A 22,847-nucleotide genomic window follows, 5' to 3' on the forward strand; every position below is an offset into this window, starting at 1 on the left:
TGGCCCACCAGATGCCGCTGGAAGCCACAGGCAGTAGTCAAGGGCATGCCCTCTGCTGCTGTTACTCCCCCGCAACTGGTACTCAGAGGCATCCTGCCTTTGAGGCTGAAGGTGGCCTGTAGCCCTCCAACTAGTAACCGATGATAAGACTTCTCTTCCATGAAGTTATCCAAACCCCTTTTAAAGCCATCCAGGTTGTTGGCTGTCACCACATCTCGTGGCAGAGAATTCCACAGGTTGATTTTGCATTGTGTGAAAAAGTACTTCCATTTGTTGGTCTTAGAAAATTGAAAGTAATACTTCTTGTTTTCCTAACTTTCAGTAGTTGCTTCTTCCAGCATTATCAAGAGAGATCAACTGGCAGGAGTCACTGGGATGCTGGAAAAATGCAGCTCTTTCCACCTTACCTAGCAAATCCAGAACCTGGTCTACACATATAGCATAATGAGATGGTAGAATCATGAGATAGTATAATAGCCTGTACCACTTCACAGTGCAGGATGTTAAGAACATAAGAACAGCCCTGCTGGATCAGGCCCAAGGCCCATCTAGTCCAGCATCCTGTTTCTTACAGTGGCCCACCAGATGCTGCTGGAAGCCACAAGCAGGAGCTGAGGGCGTGCCCTCTCTCCTGCCATTTCTCCCCTACAACTGGTTCTCAGAGTCATCCTGCCTTTTGAGACTGGAGGTGGCCCACAGCCCTCCGACTAGTAGCCATTGATGGACCTCTCCTCCATGAAGTTATCCAAACCCCTCTTAAAGCCATCCAGGTTGTTGGCTGTCACTACGTCCCGTGGCAGAGAGTTCCACAAGTGGAACACGCGTTGTGTGAAAAAGTACTTCCGTTTGTTGGTCCTAGACCTCCTGGCAATCAATTTCATGCAGTGACCCTGTTTCTAGTGTTGTGTGAGAGGGGAAAGAATTTCTCTCTCTCCAAATTCTCCAAACCATGCATGATTTTGTAGACCTCTATCAGATCTCCCCGCAGTCGTCTTTTTTCTAAGCTAAAAAGCCCCAGGTGTTGTAGTCTTGCCTCATAAGAAAGGTGCTCTAGGCTCCTGATCATCTTGGTTACCCTCTTCTGCACCTTTTCCAGTTCAACAATATCCTTTTTAAGATGTGGTGACCGGAACTGTACGCAGTACTCCAAGTGTGGTCGCACCATAGTTTTGTATAAGGGCATTATAATATTAGCCGTTTTATTTTCAATCCCGTTTCTAATGATCTCTAGCATTGAATTTGCCTTTTTCACAGCTGCCGCACATTGAGTCGACACTTTCAACGAGCTGTCCACCACAACCCCAAGATCCCTCTCCTGGTCAGTCACCGACAGCTCAGATCCCATCAGCATATACTTGAAGTTGGGGTTTTTCGTCCCAATGTGCATCACTTTACACTTGCTAACTTTGAACCGCATTTGCCATTTTGTCGCCCACTCCCCCAGTTTGGAGAGATCCTTTTGGAGCTGCTCACAATCCGTTTTGGATTTCACTACCTGGAAGAGTTTGGTATCTGCAAATTTGGCCACCTCGCTACTTACCCCTGCTTCTAGATCTTTTATGAATAAATTTAAAAGCACCGGTCCCAGTACAGATGCCTGGGGGACCCCACTTCTTACTTCCCTCCATTGTGAAAACTCTCCATTTATACCTACCCTCTGTTTCCTGTCTTTCAACCAGTTAGCAATCCACACATGTACTTGTCCCTTTATTCCATGACAGCTAAGTTTCCTCAGGAGTCTTTGATGAGGAACTTTGTTGAAAGCTTTTTGGAAGTCCAGGTAGACTAAGTCAACTGGATCACCTTGAACCATACACTCGTTGACACTCTCAAAGAAGTCCAAAAGGTTGGTGAGGCAAGATTTACCTTTGCGGAAGCCATGCTGGCTCACTCCCAGCAGGGCCTGTTCTAGGTGCTTTACAATTTTATCCTTGAGGATGCTTTCCATCAATTTGCCTGGAACGGACGTTAGGCTAACTGGCCTGTAATTTCCCGGATCACCCCTGGGTCCCTTTTTGAAAATTGGTGTTACATTTGCTACTCTCCAGTCCTCTGGTACAGAGCCCAATTTCAGGGATAAGTTATATATTTTAGCAAGGAGGTCAGCAATTTCACGTTTGAGTTCTTTGAGGACTCTTGGATGGATGCCATCTGGCCCTGGTGATTTGTTAGCTTTCAGTTTTTCCAGACAGTTTAGTACATCTTCTCTTGTCACTACTATCTGATTCAGCTCTCTAGCCTCCATCCTGGTTCAGGAACAGGTATATGCTCAGTATCCTCTGCTGTGAAGACAGACACAAAGAACTCATTTAGCTTCTCTGCAACCTCCATATCCTCCTTAATAATCCCTTTCACTCTGTCATTGTCTAATGGCCCAACCGCCTCCCTGGCAGGTTTCCTGCTTCTGATGTACTTAAAGAAGTTCTTGTTATTCCCCTTGATACTTTTGGCTAAATGTTCCTCAAACTCTCTTTTTGCCTCCCTTATTGTCACCTTGCATTTCTTTTGCCAGAGTTTGTGTTCCTTTCTGTTCTCTTCATTTGGACAGGCCTTCCAATTTCGGAAGGAATTCTTCTTCCCTTTTATGGCTTCTTTGACGGTACCCGTGAGCCATGCTGACATCCTCCTGGACTTAGTGGTATCTTTCCTCCTTTTGGGTATACAGTCTAACTGGGCTTCTAGTATTGTGGTTTTTAGTAAACTCCATGCACTCTGGAGCGAAGTGACTCTCCTGATTTTCCCTTTCAGCTTTCTGTTCACAATACTCCTCATTTGGTCGAAGTTTCTTCTTCTGAAATTCAAAATGTCCGTGTTAGACATCCTTGGTGATTCTCTCCCCGCATGTATGCTGAATTTGATGGCACTGTGGTCCCTAAAGGGTCGATGACACTGACGTCACGCACCAGGTGCTGGGTGTCACTCAGAATTCAGTCCAAGGTCACCTTCTCTCTGGTCGGTTCCATGACCAACTGTTCTAGGGCACAGTCATTTAGTGTATCTAGAAATTTGACCTCTTTGTCCTGACCTGACTGTGAATTTACCCAGTCTATGTGTGGGTAATTGAAGTCACCCATAATTACAGCCCTGCCTCTCCTTGACGCCTCCCTGATTTCGTCCTGCAACTCCCAGTCACTGTTGGCGTTTTGATCTGGAGGGCGATAGAACATCCCCAGTAGCACGTTCCCATTCCGGCCTTGTATAGTCACCCACAGGGTTTCTGTGGAGGACTCCAGTCCACCTAGGTTTTCAAGCTTGTTAGATTCTATCCCATCTTTAACATACAGTGCTACTCCACCTCCAATGCGCCCCTCCCTGTCCTTTCTGTAGAGTTGATACCCAGGGATGACTGTGCCCCGCTGGTTCTCACTGTTCCACCATGTTTCTGTTATGCCCACTATATCTATTTCTGTGTTAGCAACCAAGCACTCCAGATCACCCATCTTGGCTTGGAGGCTTCTGGCATTAGCATATAAGCACCTATTCTCTTAATCTCTCCCCTGAAGTATGCTATTCTTATGACTCTTTGACCTACTGGCACAGGCTCCTGTCTGCTCTTTATGCGGTTCTGCACTGTCCCCTTCTGTTTTATCTGAATTCATTGCACCCTCGCACTTTAAGGGATGGCTTTTACCAAACGGGATACTGCCCAGCTCCTGTCGGCTGTTCCCCAGGTGTCATTTTAAAAGCTGCTCTGCAACCTTTTTGATTTTAAGCGCCAGCAGTCTGGTTCCATCTTGGTTCAAGTGCAGCCCGTCCCTTTTGTACAGGCCTTGCTTGCCCCAAAATGTGTCCCAGTGCCTAACAAATCTAAACCCCTCCTTCCGGCACCAAAGTCTCATCCACGCTTTGAAACCCCTCAGCTCTGCCTGTCTCACTGTACCTGCGCGTGGAACAGGTAGCATTTCTGAGAATGCTACCTTGGGGGTCCTGGACTTCAATACACTACCTATCAGCCTAAATTTGGCTTCCAAGACCTCCCGACTACATTTCCCCACATCATTGGTGATGCTATAAATCTTTGATTTGAGTGATTTTGATATTTCAAGCAATTATTTATGTATTACATTTATATACCACCACTCAGTAAATCTTGTGGTGGTTTACAACAAAACAAAATGCACAAACAAAACAGTTAAAACAGTTATAAACAATTATAAAAATTAAAACAAGTAAAACATGGAGTCAAAAAGAAAAGGGAAGAAAAGGAGAAGGGGAACACAGGAACATAGGAAGCTGCCATATACTGAGTAAGACCATTGGTCTATCTAGCTCAGTATTGTCACAGACTGGCAGCTTCTGGGGAAAATGGAGTTGCTTCTGAATAAAGTCTTAGTTAAAACAGAATAAGATTTCTTCGTGTTTACAAGGGAAGCAGTTATAAAAACCTCTATACTGCTCTGGCTCTTGGATTAGAGTACTCAGCCCGGTTTCCTCCTCCTGCCCCCACTTCTGCCAAAAATTGGAAACAGGCATCATGACTATCCCCCAGCCCTGGAAGTGGGAGAGGGAAAAGTAAGTGAGATTGCTTTCTTTCTAATTAGGCCAAGCAAAGCAGAATGGTTTTATGTCTGTTGAGGGGGAACAAAGCAGATGAGATTCGTGATGCAGTTCTTAATGACATTTACTGTGATATGTTTCTTCTGTTTTTGTTGATGATTTCTATAAAGTTTCAAATGATTATGTTGTTAGACATCTTAATGTCCAGTAACATCCTAATGTTATGCTTGCACAACCAAGTTGCTCTAACACAGGGGTTCCCAACCAGTGGTACTCCAGATGTTGCTGAACTAGAGCAACATATTGCAGCTGGGGATGATAGAAGTTGTAGTTCAGCAACATGTGGAGTGCCACAGGTTGGGAACCCCTGCTCTGGCGCAAGGATCTTGCACAACAAAGACTAGTGTTGTGGAAATGCAAACATGTTTGTGCTTGCACAACAAGGTGGCATGCCTCCTGCTATGAAACATCTTCCTCATGTTTTGCAGAAAACATTTGCACAAGCGTGCTGTTTAGAACATTACGCAGCCCTATGACCTTTTTGCACTCATGCAACTTTGTCCGTTGCACAAGCACAGCATTAGTCTGAATGTCGACCATTATTTCACATTAAAAATGAGATTTTTTTTAAAAGTAGAATGCTTTTAGGGATAGCATCCTACCCATCTTGCCACACTTCAAGCATTGCTGTTCTCCCTGTAGCACTGCTATCCCCACCATGTTCCAGTGCCCGGAAATGGATTGTTTTGCTGCTACTGTACTGGCCAACATGACAGGCAGCACTCTGTCAACATTAGGAACCCTAACATCCATTTGCAGTGGAGGGAGTGCTGTCCTGGTGCCTGGAAGAGGTTTTAAGTCATTCTCCAGCAGCCTTGTCACACAACAACATCAGGGCTGCCTTTTAAGTTGCACAGCAGCCCGGACACTTCAGTAATGTCAACAGAGTGCTGTCTGTCATATCATCTAGTGCTGCTAGATTGCGGCTAGCACAAGGATACTACTAGATAAAATCCTGAATTGCTTTTAATCATTTGACAAGACCCTACGCTTGTGGCAGAGCAGCTGATAGAGAGTGTGATGCTGTTGTTCAGAGGAAATGTGGAAAAATAAACTTAAGAGGCAGAACACATTAGTGCAGGGGTGGGCACTCTTGGCTTTCTAGCTGCTGTTGAACTACAGCTCGTCAATTTATTGTGGCTTGGGATGATGTGAGTTGTCGCTCACAAACAGCTGGAGAGCCATGGGTGCCTACCCCAGCTTTAGTAGTCACTATTCTAATCTGGGCCAATATATTTGTTTGAATCCATGCTAGCTAAAAAAGCAACTGGCCTGCTGAAAGAGTTTTATCAACCTACCAAGGGAAAAAGCTCTTTCCTGCATAGTAGGAAAAATCCAATCTGGTGTTTTATTGTCTTCCAGGCAGCACTTGCAATTTCCATCAAAAGCTCTAAAATTTTACATTCGCTGCTGGGCTTCTCTGTGTTAAGCCCTGATCTTATGATCATTCCTCCTGGATACTTTTTCCATTTGCCAGTTTACTGCAGACTTTCTTCTACTTTGGAGTTTTCTGTTGAGCTGCTTAAAAAAACACCACAGGTTGAATAACTCAGTTGTCACCAAAAAAAAATGGTTTAAATCAGCAGCAGCGTGTAGGAAGTCATTCTAGTGCAAATACAGAAATGCTAGCATATAGCAACAGGTGCCTATGGCTACTTGTGCAGCAGCAGCAACAACAACAACAAATACTTGATATACTTATAGGTGGTATACTTATATACCACTTTTCAACAAAAGTTTTCAAAGCAGTTTACATAGAAAAATAATAAATAAGATGGCTCCCTGTCCCCAAAGGGCTCACAATCTAAAAAGAAACGTAAGAGATACACCAGCAACAGTCACTGGAAGTATCGTGCTGGGGTTGGATAGGGCCAGTTACTCTCCTCCTGCTCAATAAAGAGAATCACCACGTTTAAAAGGTGCCTCTTTGCCCAGTTAGCAGGGGTGCAACAATGCATCCCTTCAATCCTGGTGAGAAATCAGCTTCTTTGCATGATCTAATTTCCAAGTGGTACTTTACTATCATTGCTGTTGATATTTTCTATACCATAGTTACCTGATTCCAAGACGAGCTCCCCCCACCCCCAAGTTCTTTCATGCTAGAAATCAGGGGGGCATCTTAAATTCAGTCCACTTCCTTTCATGTAAATATGGATATAACTTGGATTTAACCTCTGTTTTTAAGGAGGTCATCTTAAAATCAGATTCATCTGCTATTGGGTAAATACTGTAATAGCAATTCATTATTAAAGTATTTATTGCATAATATCATGCATGATTATACAAAAATTAAAAAGCAATACAGGCTCTGTTCACAGTTTGCGATCTAACAGACATGATAGAAAAGGAATAAGGTGAGGGAAAGGAAGAAGAAAATAAGCAAACTGAGCTCCAATGATTAAACAACGTTATCTAATTGTTATAATGACCATAGCCCATAGTTTCCCATTGGGGGAAGGACCATAGCCCATTGGAAGAACACATGTGTTGCATGCAGAAGGTCTAAGATTCATTCCCTGACATCTTAAAGTAGGGCTGGGAAATATTTCTGAATCCCTGGAGGGCTGTTGCCAGTCAGTGTACATAATACTGAGCTAGACAGACCAGAGTTCTGACTCAGTATAAGGCAGCTTTCTATGTACCTGTACAGTAAGTGGAATAGCTACTTCAGGATAACGGTCTGGGAGGGGAGAAACCAAATTGTAATTGGTCTCAGGTGAGGCAATGGAGTGGTCTCCCTCTGATGCAACCAGAAACTCTGTGTGTACATTAGGGCACAGATTAGGTGTTGGCTCAAAGTCATAGGGTTCATCTCAAGGGTGGCATTGTCACGAGGCCATGTGAGACAGCCAGTGCCGGTGTGCAAGCATTACTCCACCTGCCTGCTGCTGCCACCCTTGTCTCCTCTGTGCTGCCACTGGCCTTGCCTCTGTACTTTCCCCTCTTGCCAGTTCCACTCTAGGCGCCCCTCGCTGGCCCAGATGCCGCCCTCTTCCCCCTCACCCTGGGTGGAGTGTGCCACCACTGCTTGCTGTTTGTATGTGCTGCAAGACAGTGGTTAGTGTGCATCCAGGCACTGGCAGCTTCATGTGGTGGTCTCTCTTCTTTGCCACTACGTTAGCACCAGCTGTCTGTCTGTGTCTCTCTCTCTCTCGTCCCCCACCCCAGCAGGTTTCTTTTCGAGCACCAAACCTGTCCAGAGACAAAGCGGACAAGGTTGGTGATTGGAGGGGAGAGACAGCAGGAGATGGTGCTAGCGCATCAGCAAGGAAGAGAGGCCAAATACGCAAAGCTTCCAGTGCTTGGGTACACTCTAACCACTGCCTCGAAGTATGAAAATAGCAAGCAGCAGTAGCACAAACCATCTGGTGGCAAGGGGAAGAAAGCAGTGTCTGGGCCAGTGCAGGATGTGGGGCCGGGGCCACTAAGTGGCAGGGGGGCATCAGTACCAAGGTGACCCGTTGTTCACCTCAAGTGGTAAACACCAATAAGCCAGTTGTGGTTCATTTCTTGGGTACCTCTGCCTGCCCTCAGTCTGGCACCTTAATGCTGAACTAGAAGTGCAAGAAAATCTCCCCCGTGAGATCAGATGTGACATGAGTGGAAGGGGGGATTCTTCCTAGTTTATTCACAATCTTTGCAGAGAAAGCTAAATCATGATGAGCCTTTTGAATGCTTTCTGTTATAACCTCCCTCTTCAGGAGTGGACTATTGCCTGCTGAGCAATCATGGCTGTGAACATTTGTGTGTGAATGGTGAAAGATCATACATCTGCCAGTGCTTTGAAGGATATGTGCTTCATAGTGATGGGAAAACCTGTAAACGTAAGCTTAATTTTTCTAGTCCATTTACATTGTTTTTGTAACTTTTGATCCTTACATCTATACTGCATAAAATAAAAAAGTCAGTAGCTATTAATGTGACTAAGCTACACTTCCCATTATTTAAAGAATTCCCTGGGGATGGAGAAATGCTTACAGACTTGATTAATAACTAATTGACTAGCAGTTTTTTCTCTTAAGCATTATTTGGAAGTAGGCAATGAATGGGAATGGAGATCCTGACCCAAATTTGGGGTAGTTGGGGTGGAATTGTTGAGAAGTAGAGTGTAAGATTTTGCAGTCTTCATATTGTGGGGTTGTTTTTTTAAAACTGTTGTTCATGTTTATAAATGTGTTTTTACAAAAACAGGTATATATGCATTGACTCTTTTCAGGGAGAGATGTCTGTAAATCAGTGGACCATGGCTGTGAGCACCAATGTGTCAGTGATGGCACTTCCTATGTCTGTCTATGCCACGAGGAATTTACATTGCGGGAGGATGGAAAAACCTGCAGAAGTAAGCAAATAAGTTAAACACTCTGCAGGTACTGGTTTCAGAAGCTGGGAATGCTGTTTCAGCATTCATCCCTGCAATCCATATGCATGATGTTCTTTAGCTTGTCCTCATCCACTCAGCAGGCAGGGAGTAGCAGGTAGAAAGAAGGTTGATGAGATCTGTGCAATTTGTGAATGTATGAGTGTGCACATTCGACTGGAGAGGTACTGCACATGCTCACCATTGTACACTGTAGCACCCAGATGTAGCATGGGGAAGGGTGGACATGCCGTTGACCTCTGAGCTTCTTTAGACATTGCAAGAAATGGTCATGCTTCCAGTTTCTGCTGTCTGCAGCTGGAGCTTGTGCATCTTCCAGTGGAAGAGAAGCACAACCTTCTTTTCTGCATGTTACAAGAAGGTGCACAAAGTGGGATTGCATATGAGTGCGACTTGCATATCTTCTTTTTGCAAAGTGCAAAGACCTCAGCAAATGAGGGCAGGAGCTTTTACACATAGCAGGTTTTTCCGTGGGTTTACTAGGAGGCTTTACTGCAGACTTAAAGTTGTTCCAAAAAACCATGGCAAATAGTGGATTTTTTTTTGCTCCGGATGTAAATTGGGCTACACTCTGGCACAGTGGAAAACCCAAATTGTGTATGTGAGCTGCTCCCTAATAACTCGCAGGGACTTCGAGGTAAATCTGGCTGTTATGTGAACACACCCCTTCCATTCTGGAAGAGATGCGAGTTAAAGGGCTTTAAAAGCCCCATATATAGAACTTCCAGGAGAAAGATTATGTCTTTTCTCCTCCCCCCACCCCCCACTGAAGATTATCTTTGCATTCTTTGTGCTTTTAAACATCTTGGACTAGGAAATGGCTAGTTGTTTGCTGCTCTTCAGCCTGTTCAGCAGCTCCCTAGCCCTTCTGATGTTAAGGAGAGAGGCTTGAGGAGGTACGGGGGTGCAGATAAAAATAGCTGACAGACTGGTGCCTGCCTGTGGGTCATGGAGATGGCCATTCTTTTATCTCTTCAAAAGGGCCAAATTACATACATGGAGTCTTTTCTCACAAGCAGTGAGGAAAGGCTGCAGGGTTTGTGAGGAGGAAGCCCTGATGTGCTTACCTCCCCACAGACGATCCATTTGCTTCCCTTGGGCAGGCGGATCACCCACCCAGACAAGCACCATCCGAGGTTCGGGGTGCCGGGGTGCAGCGCCTGGTGTTGCCCCACCACCCAGAGCCCAAATAATGCACCGTGCAAGCATGACTCCCTGAGTCTGCTAGCTGAGGATTACACACAAGCAGAATCACAGGGTTAGGACAGCACTTGCTCTCCTAACCCTGTTTTGAGAGGAGGCTTTGTAGGTGGGTTTGCCACCATGGTGCAACCAGGATCGGGCGCAGTCTTGGTAGTTCACACACACGTGCAAAACTGGGCTGAGTTCCCTTAGCCTGGTTTTGCGCTCATGTGTGAATAGCCTCATTAAAGGCATACTGCCATTTGTGCCAATTACAGCTTCCCTGCCAAGACAAATAGTTCTGGAGTGGTGATTTTTCTGGGATAGGACTATGACCTATGTCCCTGCGCACTGTGTTGCCATTCCAAATTATCCCACGCCTGATCCCCAGTGACTGCTGCTTACAAGCAAAAAAAACCCACCAGGCCAAGCTTTGCCTTTAGTGTAACATAATGTGTAACATGCAGCAACCCAAGACCTTTGGGTGCCTGTTGACTTACAGATCAGGTGATCATGGCTGTGTGCATGTTTGTGTCAAGAAATGAAATAATTCTTACATTTGCAGTGCTAGACATGATTCATACTGGGGCAGGACAAGAGAATATGCAGAAATTACCCAGTGAATAGCACTCTACTATTTATCATGTAACTTTATTTGTTGCATAAAAGCAGGATGTAATTTTGGTTTTATTTAATTTTTGCAGTATGGGTCATTTGTTTCACTTAGCAAACTGCATGCATTATCTAAATTATCCTCAGGTAATGATTTCTGCAAATCAGTTAGCCATGACTGTGAGCACCTCTGTGTCAACGATGAATATTCTTATGTCTGCAAATGCCATGAAGGATTTATACTGAGGAATGATGGGAAGACCTGCAGAAGTAAGCAGCTGGATCTTTATTGAAAGACATTCTTGTAATCTGTTGCATCTGTAGAAGGGGATTAACCAGCAAACTTTTTAACTATGCTCAGATCAAGATGTCTGCAAGTCCACTGACCATGGATGTCAACATGTCTGTGTCAATAAGGAAGACTCATACATATGCAAATGTCATGAGGGATTTGTACTAAAAGGAGATGGGAAAACGTGTAGAAGTAAGCAGTTTTTTTCCTATCCTTTTGGGGGGCAGGGCATGGTTGTTCAGAAGATTCTGTGTCATGCAGAGAGACTGCTCTCCTGAAAGTACAAATGCAGACAGGAGAGCAGGGGGAGGTAGAGTTGCCGTGCCCCCCGAGATTCCGGGTTTTAACCAGATTTTGAGCATCTCACCTGGATTGCTTAGCCCACCCAGATTTGCCTATATTTCAGCTTTCATTAGAAAGAAAGAAAGAAAGAAAGAAAGAAAGAAAGAAAGAAAGAAAGAAAGAAAGAAAGAAAGCTAATTTCTAGCCCATGTAGAAGTGGAGTTATGGAGCAAAACGTGCAGTCACTATTCTGCTCAAAAATTATTTTCAAGCCAATTTACATAATATACAAATTAGGCACCCTGATTTGGAAAGCCAGAATATGGCAACCGTAGCAGAGGAAGCATGGAACTGTAGGTCCATTGGACCCGCGGTTCTGCATTACGTATGACCCGGGCCTTAAATTTGTTTAACACATTCCCTTTCCCCTGGGAACTGTGGGATTTGTAGCTCTGTGAAGGAGCCTAGCGATCTCTAACAAAGCATGTTCAGCACTATGAGCACACAACAATTCCCAAGATGCTTTGTCGGGTAGAGGGTGTTGTGTAGCTCTACTATTAAAGTGTTTCCTCCTCTTCCTCCTCCTTTTTTCTTTTGCCAGCTTCCTATGCTTCTGTTTGAGTAGCTCCAAAGGTTCTTGTATTAATTATATCATTTTCATTGTAAAGATGAGCTGCAGCATGCAAATGAAATGCATCTTACTCCCAAATTCTAATCAGTTATGGAGTTCTAATGACTAGTTGGGAAGCTGGATTGAGTCAGGATAGTCAATGAATCCTCTGGCAGGCAGGCAGAATTGGACTGATCTGCTTCCTTCCTCCAGCCATCAAGCTCTAGCTGTTAAGATTAAAATTCCTGGCCTGACTGCTTTGTAATTTTTGTAATTTAAAAAAAAATTAACTGATATACTATTCTCAAGCTTTTTCATCTGTTTTCAGGTAAAGACCTTTGCAGGTCCACTGAGCATGGCTGTGAACACATTTGCATGAATAATAACAGTTCCTACATCTGCAAATGCCATGAAGGATTCATACTGGGAGAGGATGGGAAGATGTGCAGAAGTAAGCAACCTGAACTTTATTATGCAGTCCTTTCTTGCTTCAGCAGATGTCCTTGTAAAAGGAATGGATCCATCATGCAAATGTACAATAGAATCTGAAGTCATTGTTGCCCCCCAAATGGGTTCCTGCTTGGCGTGCATAAGTCAGTTGGACACACCAAGGGTGGAAATCTTTCAAAGTTTATTCTGCTCAGAATAAGGTGCTGAGGATCGTTCCCAAAAGCAAGCACACCCCACAAACTTAGCATCAGGCTTATATCCAAGGTTCCAGTCACCGCACCCTCCGCTGGCTTCCCTCTCCCATCCCTGCTAATTCTGAAGCATTTAGTTACATAAGCAAACATTCTTTAGCACACACACTATCCCCCTCTAGGCTCCCAGTGTAACGTGTTTTGTATATTCGTGATCTCCTGTGGGCCACAGAACAAAGGGGCCATGCTCCCTTCTTTATGATGGGAAGTAGAGGTACTTTTGCCCAGAAACCAATTGGTTTCCAGGCAAAATACAAAGTGCTAGTTATAACTTATAAAGCCCTAAATGGCTTAGGCCCTGGCTATTTAAGAGAGCTTCTTTTTCACTACGAGCCACACCACCCATTGAGGTCATCTGAGGAGGTCCGTCTCTAGTTACTGCCAACTCATCTGGTGGCTACACAGAGATGGGCCTTCTCGGTTACTGCCCCGAGATTGTGGAATGCACTCCCTGTTGAGATACGATCCTCCCCATCTCTGGCAATTTTTAAAAAAAATCTCAAAACCCATCTTTTCACCTAAGCTTTCCCAGCTTTTAAAAATTGTCTGTTTTAATTTTATGGTTGATTTTAAATTGTTGAATGGTTTTAACTTTTTATATGTGTTTTAATTGTTTTATGTTAACTGCCCAGAGACAAAAGGGATAGAAGTTTGATAAACAAACAAAGGCTAATTCGTTGCAAACAAAAGGCTAAGCTAAGCTAAGCGAAGCTAAGCAGTTAAAGCCATCAGCTGACTTAGTGACCTTACATACAGGGGAGGGGTAAAATGGCTGTACCCTGGCTCATCCTCATGAAAACAGATTTGGAAAAATGGAAAACGTATTTGAAATATACAGCATATATTTCAGGAGCCAACATTACCAAGAAGGAATGCCCTCACAAACCCTATAAACACTGCAGCCCTTTTGTAGTTGCCCTTACAAAACCAATAAACAACGATAATTCTTTCTCAGCTGTTAGGCTGAGCAAGATTAGGCTGTTTCAGCTTCTGGACTTAAGAACTTCTGCAGAGGTTTCTAAGCTATCCATTCCAAGTTTACTCTACTTTGAAGTCATAGAGCCTGTCTTCCTTGCAAACACTAACAGTTCTTGTAAATCTGCATAAGTGTATCTCCCATATTCAGGGTGGTGCCCCATTTGGCTGGGAGGGAGCTACTGTGCAAGCTCATTTGATATTCTTGATGTGTATGGCAGACTGTAGAATCCAGTGGCAAGAGTTGTGGTATGTGTAAGGACAAGACAGTGGAGTTGAATCAGGAATACTGACAGTTTAATGAGACAGATGTTATTTTCCGAGACTGCTGTAAATAATAAGTGTAAGTGGAGACTGCCGTCAGTGGTCTTGCTGTTGGCTGGCTGTTAGCCCCGCCTCTACTCCAGGACTGGAATAGAGGTAACTAAAGCACCATTCAAAAGCTGGCCTGGATCAATGATGTGGACCTTAAGTATCCATGGATGGGACTGCATGTCATCCTGTTTGAGTCTACCTTCATGGATGTCAGCTCTTCAGGAACAACATTAGTGATCCCAGTGCCATAGGGCTGATTCAGAAGTTGGCTCACAACAGCCAATGGGGTGGAGAGCTGGTCTTGCAGTAGCAAGTGTGAATTGTCCCATTGGCTAAGCAGGGTTCACCTTGGTTTGCATTTGGAGGGGTGATGTGTGCATTGGATGGGTGATGTGAGCTTTTAAGATAATCCCCTTAGAGGATAGGGCCACTGTAGCCCAGTGGTAGAGCATTTGCTTGCATGAGGGCCAGCTGAAAGCTACTGGAACTACTGCAACTGCAGAGAGAGCCAGAGCATTTGTGGGGGTCTCATGTTGGGCTGAGGCCTGTGCAGAAGTACAGCAACGAGAGAGAGAGAGAGAGAGAGAGAGAGAGAGAGAGAGAGAGCGAGCGTACTATTGTGAGACATGATTTCAGACAGGCTGACCCTCTACTGATACTGAGAGGAGAGGCAGGAGCCATGGGGCAGCCAAGGATGACGCCAGCCCTGGAGAGATAAAGGATCTGGCATTCCCTGCATGCAAAGCAGGGGCTGTATCCCATAATTCTTTTTCTGGACATAGGAAGCTGCCTTGCACTGAGTCAGGACTTTAGTCCACCCAGCCCAGTATTGTCTGCCCTGACTGGCAGCATCTCTCAGAGCTCCTCCCCAGCTCTGCTACCCAAGAATCGTGCAGCTAGAAATTGAACCTAGGACCTTCTGAATGCAAAGTGTATGTTCTGCACACTGAATTCCTTAGATTGCTGCACAGTGTGTGAAGAAGTCCTTCCTTCCTCCATCCTAAATCTCCTGCAAATCAGCTTCGTTGGATGCCCCCCGCAATGAAAATGAGGCAAACATGAGGAAAGGAGAAGTTGCTTTGAGATGTTGGTTCTCTTTCTTTTGTTCTAGATTGTTGTCAACAATGTGTAAAACCGCCCTGAGCCATTTTTGGAGGGCGGTATATAAATCGAATAAATAAATAATAAAATAAATAAACTTAGCAGAGGAGCAGCTGAGGGATCAAGATGCCGACAGCCTCCCTACTCGTTAGCCCAAAGAAAATTAGCAGTACATAGCATCCCCCCCCCAACCTAATTTTGAAGTAAACCCCAAAATTTCTAGACTCAGCCTTGGCTTGCATGCAGAAGGTCCAAAACGCAATCCCTGGCAGCATCTCCAGGTAGGGCTGGGGAAGGCTACCCCCTAAAACCTTGGAGAGCTGCTGCCAGTCAGTGTAGACACTACTGAACTAGGTGGACCAGTGTTCTGGTTTGGTATAAAGTCAGAGTACTAGTAGCATATGAAAAATGTCAAAAATACATTCATGAAATAGCAATAAATATGATAACAACCATAAGAATACAGGTGGACCTTGTTACGTGTGATTTATTCTCCAATTTGCATATCCACAGATGGGTAATAGACACCCAACCTTTGCATGCACAGAAAAAAACAGGAGGGAAATGATTTGACTGAGGTTTATTTATAACATATCCAAGGTTTGTTTTGGAGATTCAAAATGGCTCTGTTTTTAAAAGGGGGGATGGCGATTTTCAGATGATTTGGTGGCATTTGGGCACAGCACGACTTGGGCACAGCACGAGAAGCTAAGTGTGGTAGGCAGCTTCCCCTAGCACCCCCCCCCCACCACCAATTTGATCTCTTCTCAATGTTTTCCAGTAACTGGGACCCTAACCCCCAATTCCCTATTGCTGCAAAGACTCAATATTCACAGTTTCTGTATCCGTGGTTGTAACATGGAATGGAATCTCCGCAAATATCAAGGTCCTCCTGTATACGCCTTTCATGAAAAAATAAATTATAGAATATAGAATAAGAGCTATACAACCTTCATGGGAAATTTAATTATATAAAGTAAGAACCAGAACATGTAGCGCCAAACACCATTTTCAAATTCTTCATCAGTATGAGTCTCATTATACACATCAAGAAAAACTCAAAGTGGACAAGTCTCAAAATAAATTTTAAGAAGAGCAATCACCTTCATTTACAACAGTAAATACTTGTAAATGAAGGTGATTGCTCTTCTTAAAATTTATTTTGAGACTTGTCCACTTTGAGTTTTTCTCGATGTCATTTGTTTTGGTTTTCATTTTCACTTGCTATCAGGAATTTTCAGAAGAGAAGGCCAGTTTTCTGCCTTCAACTGAGGTGCCTTGTTGTGCCAATTGTGGAAGAGTAAGAAAATGCAGAGAAGGGATTGGGTGGAGGTGTGGCTGGCCAGCAGCATGTAGCTCATTCCACAGCTCTGTTGCCCCACCATGTGCATGGCCTGACCACTAATTGGCTCTGTGCTGATGGCCTGAGGGCAGAACTTTAGACTAGACCAGAAAAAATTTCCTCTCTGATCCACTCTTGGGCTGCAAATGGAGGTCTTGATTTGGGTGTTGACCAGGGTTTTGTTGCCCTTTCTTGGGTCCCATACAGCAATGAATTCTCTGGAAGCTTAAGCAATAAGATTTGGCCTGTTTTAACCCAGTCAAGAGGCAACATCCATTCCTTCTCTTTCCATGCCCCCAGACTATTCCCCTGTGGATGCAAAAGCTTTATCACTCTTTTAGACTGCACAAGGAGATTGTTTCATCCTTTCACATTATTTTATTGGGTCTACATAACATTTCCTTCTTTCATTCTTCCTTTTTTTAAAAAAACAGGATGCACTGAAGGCCCAGTTGATCTGGTGTTCGTGATCGATGGATCAAAAAGCCTAGGAGAAAATAACTTTGAAATCGTCAAGGAATTTGTCACTGGAATCTTGGACTCTCTTACAATATCTCCTAAAGCTGCGCAAGTTGGTTTGCTGCAATATTCCACTCAGGTCCGCACAGAATTTACACTGAAACAATTCAGGACAGCCAAAGATATGAAGAAAGCAGTGTCCCAAATGAAATATATGGGGAAAGGGTCCATGACTGGCCTTGCCCTGAAGCAAATGACTGAGAGAAGCTTCACAGAAGCAGAAGGAGCCAGGCGCTTCTCAGCAAAAGTGCCCAGAGTGTCTATTGTGTTCACAGATGGACGGGCCCAAGATGAAGTTTCTGAATGGGCTACCAAAGCAAAGCAAAGTGGTAAGATAGAAGTCTACTTAGACCATGAGCCCTTCCTCATGATGAGTGAGAAAGGGCTTGGGGGCGTGCAGGGAGGAAGGCTGTAAAAACTTCCGTGTGTTTCAAGATTTTATTTATTTATTTATTTATTTATTCATTCATTCATTCATTCATTCATTCATTCATTCATTCATTCATTCATTCATTTCAATTCTGCTCTTCCTCCAAGGAGCCCAGAACAGGGTACATAGTTAAGTTTCTCCTCACAACAACCCTGTGAAGTAGGTTAGGCTGAGAGAGAAGTGACTGGCCCAGAATGGGGATCTGAACTCGGGTCTCCCTGGTCCTAGTCCAGCACTCTAACCACTACACCATGCTGGCTCTTGAGGGGGTATTTCAAAGTTCATTGTTCTAAAATATGAGGTGGCTTTGGGAGCAGCCAAAAACAGGAAGTGTGGGGACCAGTGTTCTCTCTACTTTTTTTCATTTGAGTGTGGAATGAGTTTTGCTCTGGGTGGCAGTATCAAGGCAGTGTGCGCGCACATGCATTCAGAGTGAGGCCTGCCTAATTCAGCCTGAGCGGGATCTAAAATTAACAGAGCGGACATCAAAAAACTTGTGAGCGCACACATGTGCACACGCTTCAGAGGGAACACTGGTGGGGACTAGGAAGCAGAGTTGGGATTTGGGGAGGGATCAAATGGATTCTTCATAAACTGTAGTCTGTTGTAGTTTGTGTCAACATGGTGCCTCATAAGGTGGCTCCCCACCCCCTGCAGACAATTGCCCTGTCTGTGCTGGGTGTGCGGATCCTGTGCCCGCACAGACACCGACTTTCCCCGGCAGCGCAAAGGGTCAGGGGCCAGGACGCATCACCCCAGCCCCTGGAAATCCCATGATGCACTGTGTGAGTATGCGGTGCACAGTGGGTATCTCCCCAGAGCCAGCCGGGTGTCCTGCTGTCTCCCAGCCCTGACTGCAAGAACCTGGTGCTGGAGGATGATTAAAAAACAGGGCTAAGGGACCACTCGCTCCCTTACCCCTGTTTAAGAGGCTGGCCTCTTTGTTGCTATGCTTGGCTCCCGGTGGTTCTTACAATCAGCTTAGCCCAGTTTTGGCTGAATGTAAGAATAGCCTCCTGTAATTATAAGGAAATGCAGAGAATAAGTTAGCTGAAGGGCTGGTTATCAGTATGTGTATATGTCACCACCACCCCACCACGATAAATTTTTGTATGTTTGTATTCGAGGAGCAATACTGCAAATTTCTTAATGGCGAAGTCAGCTGTAATGTTTGTTGAGCACTTGGGGGCCAGTTTGGAAGCACCCTCCTAGACCCTTCCTTCCTTCTCCTCCATTGTCAAGTAGTGAGAAAAGGTTATTCAAATTTGCATCAGAAGTCAGTTTGGGGCTGTTGATTGGCTAGTGCCTTTGATGTCAGCAGCACACCTCCCTCTCCCAATCCCCAAAGCAGTTTTGTTTCTAAAATGCTTTCAGTTTTTAAATAAAGTGACAGATTGTGGCCTCTAAAATTAAGAAGCTGACGTGGAGCATAAAGCAGCAGCAATTATGTACAGTATTAATAAACATTGCTTGATTTATTTTCATGAATGAACTATCCATGTTGGAGTCTGTGGCTATATCCATGGCTATTTTCATGGATACTTGAACACTGAAATTTGAGGCAACATTTTAGGATATAATGTAATACTGTCTGTACCTTTTACATTCTGCATTTGCAGGTACATGCAGTTTTGCTCCTTAAGTGCTGAAAATATATGGCACATGTGGACTTTTTTGTATTCTGGAGTGCATGAGTGATGAGCTGTGTCAATTCTGGGGCTATGGAAGAGATGCCTAGGACTAGCAGCATTCCTTTATACATTGCTAGGAACTGGACTGTGATGAGTTAACTTCTGAGACTATCCAGGTCTAGGATTGCATCCAAAGTCATACATCAACCATGGCACATTCTGCTACTTTCCACATTGGTAACTACGCCAAAGATTAACTCAGAATGAACCTTACGAGTCTCAGTGCAGCCCTATAGCAGCCAATGAAGCTATGCGGAGTATGAATTTTGGACTTGAATGTTCCATTATTGATAACTCCCCATTTAAAGAACAGACTCCAACATGGATAGTTCATTCATGAAAATCAAGTTTTTCAAAGAAGGGGTGTGCTTCCGCTTCCCTTCCTGGCAAATACAAAGCTGTTCAGAGAGCAGTAGTATGGGAATTCAAAAAGGAAAAGACTGACATTGTTGTGTTTTGCTGGAACAGAAAAAAATGACAGAAAGTCGTAGGCCTTTATGTTATTGCTGAGGTAGTACACACACCCTCCTCCAGGGATTTTACTGAAATAAAGAGACTGGCAATAGCAGCTGTCTTTACACATATGAAGATATCTTCAGTAGCACAGATCGCTTTAACAACTAGTTGTGGACCTACCTTTTCCACAAGCATACTGTGGAAGGAATCCTTAATAAATTTAATCAAGGACAAGGAACAACCTAAAATAACTTTAAAAAAAAAAACATACTTGGCAAATCAAATGATCCAGACAGAATTTTCTAGTACCAGGGCAATCTGGACAAAAATAAATATTAGGCAGTTATTAATTCTATTCATTTTTATACCTGTATAACTCCTTTCATTTCAAATAGCCTCAAGGCGGTTTGCAACATATCACACATTACACATGAATGTATGTAGTGAAACCCCAATGATCTTCATCTTTGTTGCAAAGCAGCATCAGGATATTTTGGATTTAAAATACATGTTGTAAAATACATGAAGTCTCAGGGTTAATAGCAACCCTGAATTGAAGAGGGACAATTTTATACATGTAGCCATATAGCACTACAATAAAGCTGAATATTATTTTTTTTAATGACTTGCGTTGCCTTCAGTTTGGGCTAGCTCCAAATCAGACAGCTGTCTCATATGGATGCATATCGCTTCATTTTTTTATCACCCAGTTACTCAACAGTTGATGGCTCTCAGCTGACGGTGTGCACTGAAGGTCTAACTCCATGTTACACATAAATGTGTGCAATGAAGCCCCAAAGATATTTGTCACAAAGAAGCATTGAGAGTGATTTGTGCAGAATTGTATGTATGCCTGTGCATCAACCTTCCCCATCTGCTGCTCTGTCAGTTCTCAGGCAAGGAGAGCCCAGAACACTCTTTGCCCTGCAGGGTTTCAGATATCCAGGCAGCTTGGAGGGAGGCTGGGCTGGGCTTCTGGCACCCAAGGCAAAGTATGACTTTGACACCCCCCACATTTGGTTAGAATTATTTTCTGCAAAGAACAGAATATAATATTAACTGGGTGTTGGCGGGGAGGGGGGAGGCCATTCTTGGTGACTAGCGCTTGCTGAGGCAAGGGGTGGTGAGGAAGGAGATTATACCTTTTGAAACCCATAAGACTGCCCATGCCACCCTGTGCCACTGCCCAGCCATTGAGGGGTCAGCCTGGCACGCCCCAAGAATTGGCACCCTAAGGGGCTGCCTAGGTCAGCCCAGTGGACAGGCCTGCCCAGGAGGGAGGAAGTGAAAGGAGAAAGCTATGAGCAGGGAATAGTTAAGCACACTGGCAGCATTTCTCTAACCCAAATCACCTCTCTCAACACTGCTCTGCAACAAAGAAGCAGGTAATTGTGTTTCAGTTCATGCACTTGCATATCATGCATAGTTAGATCCTGAGTCTTTTGGGGGGGGAAACATTTTTGTTAGAGGTGACGTGAGGAAATCTGAAAGCTTTATTTAGTGTTTGATCTACAATTGCTTTATTCAGACATGCAGACATCAAGTGATTAGCACACATATATGAACTATTGTGGCTTTTCATTGAGTTGTTATTAGCTGCCTTGCTGGGACAGAAAACATGGGATGTAAATACTTTAATAATTACTTAACTAACTAACCAACCAGCCCATAGAACATCACTCTACATGTCTTGGTTCAAACTTCGTGCCTGGATGGTTTCCTTATATTTGGTTGAGATCATAGTGGCCAGAAAAAGAATTTGAATGGAAAAGAAACAGGCAATGCATAAATAGGAGTATTAGAAAAGTGAACAAGACACACCAACTGAGCAAGCAGTTGGAATAAGAAGTATAAAGAGCCCTACATTTTGGGCAATCCAGAGAAAATTAATTCTGCTTGACATATAGCCATGCTTGGAACTTGCCCATTGAACAATGAGACTTAGACACAACTAAGTTTCTCTGTATCAGTACCCTTGTGTGTACTGCTTTTGTTGTTGTTTGAGTCATGTTTTGAGCAAGAGGCTTGTAACCATGATTGATTTGAAATTAAATGAACACCAATTCCCTCAAATTACAGGCTCTCTAAAATGAGTATTAGTATTGATTGTCCTCCCCACTCCTGTGAAACCCCCTTAAGGAGACATGTAATACTGAATAGTGAAGCGTATCCTTTCCATTGGCTATGCCAAGCCTTAACATTTTAATATTGTAATAATGATAACAAGCAATTTCTTTCTTAGGAATTACCATATATGCTGTTGGAATAGGAAAAGCTATCGAAGAAGAATTGCGGGAAATTGCATCTGACCCTCCAGACAGACATCTCTTTTATGCTGAGGATTTTAGTGCAATGAAAGGGATTACTGAAAAGCTCCAAAAAAGAATATGTGAAGGTATAAAGCATCATATTCTTTCCACACACACACAACTGAACACTTCATGCAGATTCAATATGAGACTTGACAGGAGCAATCTGACCATTTGGCCTGAACATCTGCAAAATCACAAAGATACGTGTAAAACATGATGAGCAATAAGCCTCTGGGAAGAATAATATTTCAGCTATTTATCACTTGGGGAATATATAACTTTATTCTAAGGCCAAGAACATATACAATCATTTGTAATACTTCTGCCAGTTTAGCAAGTCATGTGTGAAATGTACAGTTCAAAAACCCAGGAGATTTGGGAACGCCCTCCTTTTCCTATACACTGCAGTAAGATCACAGCAGTGCTGCTGAAAAACATTGTGATCCATTCCTTCAGGAACACTGGGCAGAAATTCAGTAATTTGTCTTTTTCTGTTAAGATGGCCTGAGGGTCAGTATTAGTCACATTTGAAAGGCTATGTTGGAATACCATGGAAGCAAGTGAATATTGGAGTTCCTGGGCCTAAGATGCTTTGCCATGTACCTTCCAATATTTTATAGCTGTTCCAATAAGATCCCTTTTATCCTATCACCTTCAGCCACCCTCCAGATATTTATGGAGTTTCCCCCACTCACAGCAGTTGTTTCACAGATGTCTGTGGCAATCTTTGTGATCTTGGAGACATGTTCCCTGTTTCTGAGATCACAAAAGTTGCTGTGGCCAAGAACTCAGAGCTCCCAGCTCACATGTTACATTTGCTCAAATGTGCATACACTCAAGGCTCTGGAAATGATTCGGCAAAGCATAACAGAAATGGTCCTGTTTAATTTATTCTGTTGCCAGAAAATAATTCAAGCTGTCAAAGGCTGCAATCCATGCAGAGTTACTTGTGCGCTGAAGTCATTGAGGCTTACTTCTGAATCAACATGCATGCATTGGCTTCATAGCAATTTTTATTACTAAGTCCACTTGAAATAATATCGATGTTGCTTCAAGTTCTTTGTTGCAGTGTTACTGGTTACTGCAATACAG

General features: G+C 43.7%; 1 protein-coding gene across 2 annotated transcripts in view; it reads left to right on the forward strand.

The window, feature by feature from the left end:
* Positions 1-22,847, forward strand: part of MATN2 (matrilin 2) — an 83,547-nt gene that overhangs the window by 55,133 nt on the left and 5,567 nt on the right. For both annotated transcript variants that reach the window (XM_053247719.1, XM_053247718.1), the window contains exons 10-16: positions 8,259-8,381; positions 8,774-8,896; positions 10,877-10,999; positions 11,091-11,213; positions 12,242-12,364; positions 16,782-17,195; positions 21,686-21,838. In XM_053247719.1, the coding sequence (XP_053103694.1) occupies positions 8,259-8,381; positions 8,774-8,896; positions 10,877-10,999; positions 11,091-11,213; positions 12,242-12,364; positions 16,782-17,195; positions 21,686-21,838 (1,182 nt within the window). The remainder of the gene's footprint in view (positions 1-8,258; positions 8,382-8,773; positions 8,897-10,876; positions 11,000-11,090; positions 11,214-12,241; positions 12,365-16,781; positions 17,196-21,685; positions 21,839-22,847) is intronic.

Source organism: Hemicordylus capensis, chromosome 4 (genome assembly GCF_027244095.1).
Source record: "Hemicordylus capensis ecotype Gifberg chromosome 4, rHemCap1.1.pri, whole genome shotgun sequence".
NCBI classification, from domain to species: domain Eukaryota; kingdom Metazoa; phylum Chordata; class Lepidosauria; order Squamata; family Cordylidae; genus Hemicordylus; species Hemicordylus capensis.